The sequence below is a fragment of the Coregonus clupeaformis genome, chromosome 7 (genome assembly GCF_020615455.1).
Source record: "Coregonus clupeaformis isolate EN_2021a chromosome 7, ASM2061545v1, whole genome shotgun sequence".
NCBI lineage: Eukaryota > Metazoa > Chordata > Actinopteri > Salmoniformes > Salmonidae > Coregonus > Coregonus clupeaformis.
In genome coordinates this window covers 24,999,045-25,009,008 of record NC_059198.1, presented here as the reverse complement: position 1 = coordinate 25,009,008, position 9,964 = coordinate 24,999,045, and the positions used below count along the sequence as shown (strand labels likewise).

At 46.8% G+C, this 9,964-nt stretch overlaps 1 protein-coding gene across 1 annotated transcript; it reads right to left on the bottom strand.

Moving 5' to 3' along the window:
- Positions 1–5,602: 5,602 nt before the first annotated feature.
- Positions 5,603–9,032, bottom strand: LOC121569447 (40S ribosomal protein SA). The gene is made up of 8 exons (XM_041880418.2): positions 8,932–9,032; positions 8,416–8,576; positions 7,960–8,078; positions 6,860–7,105; positions 6,468–6,596; positions 6,162–6,321; positions 5,906–5,953; positions 5,603–5,755 (listed from the first exon to the last, which is right to left on the bottom strand). The coding sequence occupies exons 2-8, from the start codon at positions 8,546–8,548 to the stop codon at positions 5,661–5,663; spliced, it is 930 nt and encodes a 309-aa protein (XP_041736352.2). The 5' UTR covers positions 8,549–8,576; positions 8,932–9,032; the 3' UTR covers positions 5,603–5,660.
- Positions 9,033–9,964: the final 932 nt, after the last annotated feature.

The following is a 9,964-nucleotide window of genomic DNA, read 5'->3' as shown; positions in this document are numbered from 1 at the left end:
GAACCCACAACCCTGGCGTTGCAAGCACCATGCTCTACCAACTGAGCTACACGGGACCAAGTTGTAGAAACATCTCAAGGATGAGCAATGGAAACAGGATGCACCTGAGCAAAATGTCGAGTCTCATAGCAAAGGGTCTGAATACTTATGTAAATAAGGTATTTCTGATTTTTATTTTTAATACATTTGTAAAGATTTCTAAAAACATGTTTTTACTTTGTCATTATGGGGTATTGTGTGAATATTAATGAGGATTTTTATTTATTTAATCCATTTTAGAATAAGGCTGTAACGTAACAAAATGTGGAAAGAATCAAGGGGTCTGAATACTTTCCAAATGCACTGTACATCCTTTTTGGGTTGTCAAGCCAACAGTCCAGGATAGGAACACATGCCTCTGCAAAACCCAGGCCAACCTCCAGTTTATGGCAGACAAACTACAGTATCACAAAGTGATCAGTTGCAGCAATATTGAAAACCTTGAGTCTTTGTGCTGTGAGAACCTAAAGAAAGAGTGCATGTACACAGAGCGCTCCCTTGGCCAAGCAAAAGAGCTTAAAACATCTGACTTTGATGCTGGTGAGCAGACATGGTGGTTTGAGTGGAAACACAACGCTGAAGAGAGAAGAAAAACAGAGGGAAACATGGAGAAGTTCACTGTACATTTGATAGTAAAAGAAAAGGTGCGTGGCACACTGCAGATTATCCTGGAGGACTTCTCCAAAGGATTGAAAGAGAAGTTGGGGAAACACGTGTACAACATTCGACACCAATCCTTCAAACTGAGTGAATTAAAAGAGAATCTGCGAAAAGAGATCATCGTGCATATTGACTTTGCAGAGAACTACCTGTGTAAATACACTGCTCAAAAAAGGTCAGAACACTTAAACAACACAATGTAACTCCAAGTCAATCACACTTCTGTGAAATCAAACTGTCCACTTAGGAAGCAACACTGATTGACAATACATTTCACATGCTGTTGTGCAAATGGAATAGACAACAGGTGGAAATTATAGGCAATTAGCAAGACACCCCCAATAAAGGAATGGTTTTGCAGGTGGTGACCACAGACCACTTCTCAGTTCCTATGCTTCCTGGTTGATGTTTTGGTCACTTTTGAATGCTGGCGGTGCTTTCACTCTAGTGGTAGCATGAGACGGAGTCTACAACCCACACAAGTGGCTCAGGTAGTGCAGCTCATCCAGGATGGCACATCAATGCGAGCTGTGGCAAGGTTTGCTGTGTCTGTCAGCGTAGTGTCCAGAGCATGGAGGCGCTACCAGAAGACAGGCCAGTACATCAGGAGACTTGGAGGAGGCCGTAGGAGGGCAACAACCCAGCAGCAGGACTGCTACCTCCGCCTTTGTGCAAGGAGGAGCAGGAGGAGCACTGCCAGAGCCCTGCAAAATGACCTCCAGCAGGCCACAAATGTGCATGTGTCTGCTCAAACGGTCAGAAACAGACTCCATGAGGGTGGTATGAGGGCCCGACGTCCACAGGTGGGGGTTGTGCTTACAGCCCAACACCGTGCAGGACGTTTGGCATTTGCCAGAGAACACCAAGATTGGCAAATTCGCCACTGGCGCCCTGTGCTTTTCACAGATGAAAGCAGGTTCACACTGAGCACATGTGACAGACGTGACAGAGTCTGGAGACGCCGTGGAGAACGTTCTGCTGCCTGCAACATCCTCCAGCATGACCGGTTTGGCGGTGGGTCAGTCATGGTGTGGGGTGGCATTTCTTTGGGGGGCCGCACAGCCCTCCATGTGCTCGCCAGAGGTAGCCTGACTGCCATTAGGTACCGAGATGAGATCCTCAGACCCCTTGTGAAACCATATGCTGGTGTGGTTGGCCCTGGGTTCCTCCTAATGCAAGACAATGCTAGACCTCATGTGGCTGGAGTGTGTCAGCAGTTCCTGCAAGAGGAAGGCATTGATGCTATGGACTGGCCCGCCCGTTCCCCAGACCTGAATCCAATTGAGCACATCTGGGACATCATGTCTCGCTCCATCCACCAACGCCACGTTGCACCACAGACTGTCCAGGAGTTGGTGGATGCTTTAGACCAGGTCTGGGAGGAGATCCCTCAGGAGACCATCCGCCACCTCATCAGGAGCATGTCCAGGCATTGTAGGGAGGTCATACAGGTACGTGGAGGCCACACACACTACTGAGCCTCATTTTGACTTGTTTTAAGGACATTACATCAAAGTTGGATCAGCCTGTAGTGTGGTTTTCCACTTTAATTTTGAGGGTGACTCCAAATCCAGACCTCCATGGGTTGATACATTTGATTTCCATTGATAATTTGTGGGTGATTTTGTTGTCAGCACATTCAACTATGTAAAGAAAAAAGTATTTAATAAGATTATTTCATTCATTCAGATCTAGGATGTGTTATTTTAGTGTTCCCTTAATTTTTTTGAGCAGTGTACATCAGTGAAATCCAGGCAGTTCACTTTGGTGATTCTCACAAGCAGGTGACCCTCCACACCTGCCTTTGATACTGTGAACCATCAGATCCTCCTCTCCACCCTCTCCGAGCTGGGCATCTCCGGCGCGGCTCACTCCTGGATGGCGTCCTACCTGACCGGTCGCTCCTACCAAGTGGCGTGGCGAGAAGCTGTCTCCGCACCACGTGCTCTCACCACTGGTGTCCCCCAGGGCTCAGTTCTAGGCCCTCTCCTTTTCTCCCTATACACCAAGTCACTTGGCTCTGTCATATCCTCACATGGCCTCTCCTATCATTGCTACGCTGACGATACACAACTAATCTTCTCCTTTCCCCCTTCTGATAACCAGGTGGCGAATCGCATCTCTGCATGTCTGGCAGACATATCAGTATGGATGACGGATCACCACCTCAAGCTGAACCCTGGCAAGACGGAGCTGCTCTTCCTCCGGGGAAGGACTGCCCGTTCCATGATCTCGCCATCACGGTTGACAACTCCGTTGTGTCCCTCCTCCCAGAGTGCGAAGAGCCTTGGCGTGACCCTGGACAACACCCTGTCGTTCTCCGCTAACATCAAGGCGGTGACCCGATCCTGCAGGTTCATGCTCTACAACATTCGGAGAGTACGACCCTGCCTTACACAGGAAGCGGCACAGGTCGTAATCCAGGCACTTGTCATCTCCCGTCTGGATTACTGCAACTCGCTGTTGGCTGGGCTCCCTGCCTGTGCCAAGAGAGCGAGAGTCGCTCCCCTTCTCAAAAAACCAACACTCGATCCCACTGATGTCAACAACTACAGACCAGTATCCCTTCTTTCTTTTCTTTCCAAAACTATTGAGCGTGCCGTCTTTAGCCAACTCTCTTGCTATCTCTCTCAGAATGACCTTCTTGATCCAAACCAGTCAGGTTTCAGGACTGGTCATTCAACTGAGACTGCTCTTCTCTGTGTCACGGAGGCTCTCCACACTGCTAAAGCTAACTCTCTCTCCCTCTGCTCTTGTCCTTCTAGACCTGTCTGCTGCCTTTGATACTGTGAACCATCAGATCCTCCTCTCCACCCTCTCCGAGCTGGGCATCTCCGGCGCGGCTCACTCCTGGATGGCGTCCTACCTGACCGGTCGCTCCTACCAAGTGGCGTGGCGAGAAGCTGTCTCCGCACCACGTGCTCTCACCACTGGTGTCCCCAGGGCTCAGTTCTAGGCCCTCTCCTTTTCTCCCTATACACCAAGTCACTTGGCTCTGTCATATCCTCACATGGCCTCTCCTATCATTGCTACGCTGACGATACACAACTAATCTTCTCCTTTCCCCCTTCTGATAACCAGGTGGCGAATCGCATCTCTGCATGTCTGGCAGACATATCAGTATGGATGACGGATCACCACCTCAAGCTGAACCCTGGCAAGACGGAGCTGCTCTACTGCCCGTTCCATGATCTCGCCATCACGGTTGACAACTCCGTTGTGCCCTCCTCCCAGAGTGCGAAGAGCCTTGGCGTGACCCTGGACAACACCCTGTCGTTCTCCGCTAACATCAAGGCGGTGACCCGCTCCTGCAGGTTCATGCTCTACAACATTCGGAGAGTACGACCCTGCCTTACACAGGAAGCGGCACAGGTCCTAATCCAGGCACTTGTCATCTCCCGTCTGGACTACTGCAACTCGCTGTTGGCTGGCCTCCCTGCCTGTGCCATTAAACCCCTACAACTCATCCAGAATGCCGCAGCCCGTCTGGTGTTCAACCTTCCCAAGTTCTCTCACGTCACCCCCTCCTCCGCACACTCCACTGGCTTCCAGTTGAAGCTCGCATCCGTTACAAGACCATGGTGCTTGCCTATGGAGCAGTGAGGGGAATGGCACCTCTGTACCTTCGGGCTCTGATCAGTCCCTATACCCAAACGAGGGCATTGCGTTCATCCACCTCTGGCCTGCTGGCTCCCCTTCCTCTGCGGAAGCATAGTTCCCGCTCACCCAGTCAAATGTTCGCTGCTCTGCACCAATGGTGAATTCCGATGTCCCACCCAGTCAAAACTGTTCGCTGCTCTGGCACCCCATGGTACAGCTCCCTCACGACGCCAGGACAGCGGAGTCACTCACCACCTTCCGGAGACATTTGAAACCCCACCTCTTTAAGGATTACCTGGGATAGGATAAAGTAATCCTTCTACCCCCCCAAAAAAAAAATTGTAAAGTGGTTATCCCACTGGCTATAGGGTGAATGCACCAATTTGTAAGTCGCTCTGGATAAGAGCGTCTGCTAAATGACGTAAATGTAAATGTGTTGGATATACCACAAATTATAGTTTGACTTTGCTCACTGAGGTCTTCTATGCGGATGACCCTTCTGCAATCTGGGGCCATCTCTCAAAAACACTGGCCTACTTCCTTGAGCTCTGCCCATCGACTACTTTTGGAATCTTACTTTGTCTTAAATGTTTAACGGTTGTTCAAAATGTTTACAATAAAATATTTTCATACCTTTTATTTTATGACACGTCGTTTCCACCACACCCATATTTGATGTAAATGAGTATATTATGTATAATTAACATTGACTTGTTTTAGATACGGAAATCATATGGTTGTTATCATAATCACACTAAAAGGTTGGGTGGGAATCATATTTTTAGCTGTCACAAAGGCAAGTTTATACATTCATGCATATTGTTGAATTATCAATATTAGGAAAACCATAAATCACTTAAAATATTCAATATAAGTTACTGCACAAATGTAAGGAATGTGGTATAAATTAATTGTATGATATTTAATTTACCTAAAATGGATCTTTAATGACAATGGAAATAAGTTATGGCAGTCAGAAATGACAAAAATATATAAATTCCTGAATAGTACAATCACAGCCATTATTTCTAGATAAATCAAAGAATCATACTGGTAAAATTGTGTATTAATTTCAGAAATCTTGCAGGGCCAAAGTGCCCAAAGTTGCAGAATCACCCAACAGTGCAATTATAGAGATGTTCCCCTTTTGACAGCAATAAGAGGGTTCAACATATGGCTGTGTAATTAAATGTTAGTGAATTATTTCAATGTGAAATGTAAGCATAACAATCAGTTGTGTTAATATACATGTAGTATTGCCGTTAAGGTCTACTACACTGTTGTGTTCATAAATTCAGTCGGGTCAGTTTGTACAACAAAAAAGCAATTTATTGTACTGCCAGACATTTGGCCACCATTGCTTAGGACCAAGCAGCAGTCTCCCCACCCCATTCAGAGGCCTGGGCAGTGGGGGCAGCTGACCAATCCTCAGTGGCTGGCTGGGCACTCCAGTCCTCTGCAAGAGAGAAAATGTTAGAGGTGCAAATACATGACCAACAAATCACTCATTTCGGTATATTTGAGTAGGTTAAACAAATCAATCCAACTGATGACAATTATGGCACATCAATTACAGAGAGGCTGATGTTAAGCTCACGTCACTCACCAGTGAACCCCTCAGTGGCTGCAGCAGATGGTTTGGCAGGAGCAGCAGCTGAAAGTGAAGCGGAAACTCAACTAGGATTACACCAAAACATGAGACCTTTCAGACAAACACATTTGCTAGGTCCTGAAATACCAAGACAGTCATTTACATCCAACACAAAATTATATTTTGAAAATGCTGCCAAGTGCATCAGTCAAGAACCTAAAAACAAGTCTCAGCATAGTGGAACCAGAAACCATATCTTCACTTTCCTTACCTGCAGAGAACTGCTGGATGGGGACAGAGGGCACAGCCACTCCCTCAGACCAGTCAGCCACCTCAGGCTGGGTGAACTCAGCTGCTGGAGCGGTCCACTCTCCTTGGAACTCCTCCTTTCCAACAGCCTTCTCAGCTGCAGCCTGTTCCTCCTTCTCAATCTACCAGGGAAAACAATGAGTGTCAGGCTAACAAGGCACACAGAACATACAAGATCCATTACTGTTGAGAAATAAGGCAAGCTTGCCCTACCAGTAAATTTGGAGTATAATGGCTTACGTATGGGTCTAAAAGGCCTGCTTCTTACCTCCTCTGGGTCCCTGTAGAAGTAGAGATCAGGCATGACCTCCCAGGGGTGCTCCCTGGAGATGGTGCCCCTCATCCTCAGCACCTCCCTGGACAGCATCCACCACATCAGACCCACAGAGTGGTGACCCTGGAGCACAGATCAGACAATGAACAACTACACCAATGAGACATGAACACCTGTCCTTTTACGGAAATATGTAGCAAGGCCTATACCTAATTCCCCTCCCTCTTACCCACGGATGGAGTAAGGGGAGAAAAAAGGCCCTGCGTTTTATGTAGCACACATCCTACACCCAGCACCGCACTGACAGGACTGCGCCGGGCTCTAACGGTGTGCAAAACAAACACCAACCAAGAAACTCACGTAGGTGTTCGGTGTAAGAGTCTAACCTTGTTGTTGCAGGGGATGGCAATGTCGACATATCTGAGTGGGGAGTCAGTGTTGCACAGGGCGATGGTGGGGATGTTGACATAAGAGGCTTCAGTCAGGGGCTGGTGGTCGGCACGGGGGTCCGTCACGATTAGGAGGCGGGGCTCCCTGAAGGCAGCCTGGATCTGATTGGTGAAGGTTCCAGGGGTGAAGCGACCATGGAAGGTGGTGGCACCAGTGGCTGAGGCAAACTTCAGCACAGCTCTCTACAAAATGTATATAGAAGGTTAGAGACCAAGATGCCAACAGCATGTATAACACCCGTCACTGCCCTTGGCAAGTGGCACTAGACAGCATGCAGAATTTGTGTGAAGTGAATGAGGGCGAGTTAAATGCGATGGAAGGTGTGGTGAAGAGCTTGGAGCCCGAGCATGGCATCGATGGACATGTTAAAGAAGGGTTAGGGTTAGTAGGAGTGACATTTTTGGAGAAAGTGGATCCTTGCCTTTTGGCGGATCCATTTGTGGTTTCAGGGTGGGTGAGAAAGGAGTTGGGTGTATTTGCAATCAGTAAAGGTCCTGTAGAGGACTTTATATTTGTTTTTTCTTCTGATCAGACGGAGCAGGCGCTCCGTGTCACGCAACTGAAAAGGAGTGATTTCTTGGGTATCATTAAGTGTGGAGGTGGAGCAATTGAAGTTTAAGATTCCTGTTTGTGACACCTGCCATTTGGTGCGACGCAGACCCGGTGGTGAGTGTAGTGAAACAGAGGAGTCACTGTCAGCCCTTTTGAGTTTTGAGTCAGTCTTTAACTAACTGTAAGTCGCTCTGGATAAGAGCGTCTGCTAAATGACTAAAATGTAAAACGTGTGGCTCAGGACACTATCAAACTCCAGTCATCGGGCGGTAGCCCTACTGATTTTAACGAAAAGCCATCCCAATCCCTCTAGCAAACTTCCAACACCTGCACACCAACATCAGTGCCATGCTTTAATTGTGTGCATGCATGCAGCCATATCTATACAGAAACAGATGTCAAATTGATGGGTAAACACACATGGCAAGTATTAGGTTAGATTAATTATTCACCGTGTCCACTACGCTGCCAGTTGGAGCTGTACCTGTCCAGTGTTCCTGGAGGAGATGACGCAGACATCAGCTGGGTTCTCGATGGCAACAATTGCACGGGCTGCCAGCAGTAGTTTCTCCCAGGTCTTCCTCAGGTTGATAATGTACACACCTGAGGACAGGGGGCAGTCAGTACACCCAGATCTGTGCCCAGTTTACCCTGCCCAAATGTGCTCCATCTAGTGAGGGAAAGTATCAGTGATCACCAACTCTAGTTCTGTGAGCTGAAAAGGACAGAACCAATTGTTCCAGCCCAGTATTGAAGCAGAAATCCATTTAAACTATTCATCAAGACTTTGAATAGCTGAATCAGGTATACTTGTGCCAGAACAGCAGCCTGAATAGACAGTATCCCTACACAACCAGGGTGGGTTGACCACTGGCTTATACCACTACAAGTAGTTTTGTTCCACAGAGTGTTTGGGTGTTCAGGTCTGCCAACAACGCACCATCACTCTTCCTCTTGTAGGTGTAGTGTTCCATCTGGAAGTCCATGTTGGTTCCTCCCAGATGGGTTCCTGCAGCCAGGAACTTCAGCACATCCTCCTCCTTCATTTGAAGGACATCTAGATGTCCAGACATCTTGACCACTTACCCTGCGTTATGAATGCTGGAAGAAATAGAACAAGGGACCAACAGTCAAAATATAGGTTCAACAATTATTCCAGGCCCAGACATTGTAGTTGATAGGGCCATCTACGCGTTGCGCTTAAGCGCGAGGGGCCCATTGCCTAGCATTAAATGGCATGGCTAGTGTACTTGGCAGGACATCGTGCCCTAAACAGCATGTCAGGCGCGTGTCTACGCGACATGTTAGCGTTAGCTTTCAAGTCATATATATAAAGCCTTCAAATTCAAACATCTAGAAAGACTAATGTGAGAGATTCTACACATTCACTGATTACTTCGTCTATTTAAGTGACATTTGACGAGTTAAAAGGCGTGAAATGTAATTTAAAACTTACCACGAAACAACGTTAAAACTGCACCACGCGGCGTCAAAAAGAAAGATTGGAGGAAATTACGCCAAATATATACTCAAGTTTCCAAGCACATGATTGGTTGTTTCGCTGACTGGAAATAAAACCGTCTACTTGCATAATCCATTCACTAGATGGCGCCAACACTCCAGCGCAGTAGCAGCACAGAGTAGCGTAGGGGTTGGGTGAAGCCGGTAACTAGAGGTCGGACGAGGAGCCCATATTAAGACAATGCGATGGAAAGACCATATTAAGACAATGGGGAGACGTTGACTTCTCGGTTAGAGTGGCCTGTGTTGCAACTTTATTTGCTAGAGATACGGAGTTCCAGGTGAAGGTATCACAATATGTACATAGTGATTTTGCAATTTGTTTTAAAATGCAATTTTTTTCATAAGAGAAGATAAATTGCAAAAATGCCAACTTGCCTCAGATACAAAGATAGAATGGGTGCTAGACAAGATGGCTTGGACCTCTTGGGGTGCTGGAAAATATCATTGCAATGTTTTGACCAATGTCAAGGTCATGGGGTAATTACAGGTGGAGGGTATAACATGTTATTGCGGGAAGTGGGGTTATGTGACTGAGTGAATAAAAAACAACAAACTTTTATTACTTATTGAATAGGCCACTTAAAAAAGGATAATTAAGTTAATAAAGTAGACTGGGGTGTTCTCAAAGTAATTTCAGTGGCTCAATCTTAATATATGCGGTGCATCTATGTATCCTCCACAGCAAGTTTACACACATACATAATCTACGACCTCAATAAACTCATAATCTGTGTCAAACTCACTTCACATGTCATTGTTCCCTATCTAATTTAGTAGGCAAAGGCCACTGTGACACACAGGCTATCACTGCAGTCTTTGATATGAGGTTTCCAATGAGAATAGCTGATTGGGTTGGAACTGGGTGACATGTCATTAAGCTCCAAAAATAACCACAGTTTGTGTGCAAAAGTTTCCAATAGGTTAACAGTGTTTGTTTTACATAATGAGTCAGACATGTAATCCAC

Excerpts from the sequence above, each read along its gene's own strand:
- LOC121569447 (XM_041880418.2), bottom strand. The coding sequence starts at position 8,548 with ATGTCTGGACATCTAGATGTCCTTCAAATGAAGGAGGAGGATGTGCTG. Across the intron at positions 8,079-8,415 it reads CTACAAGAGGAAGAGTGATG|GTGTGTACATTATCAACCTG; the intron begins GTGCGTTGTTGG and ends CCCTGTCCTCAG. Across the intron at positions 5,756-5,905 it reads AGCCACTGAGGGGTTCACTG|AGGACTGGAGTGCCCAGCCA; the intron begins GTGAGTGACGTG and ends TCTCTCTTGCAG.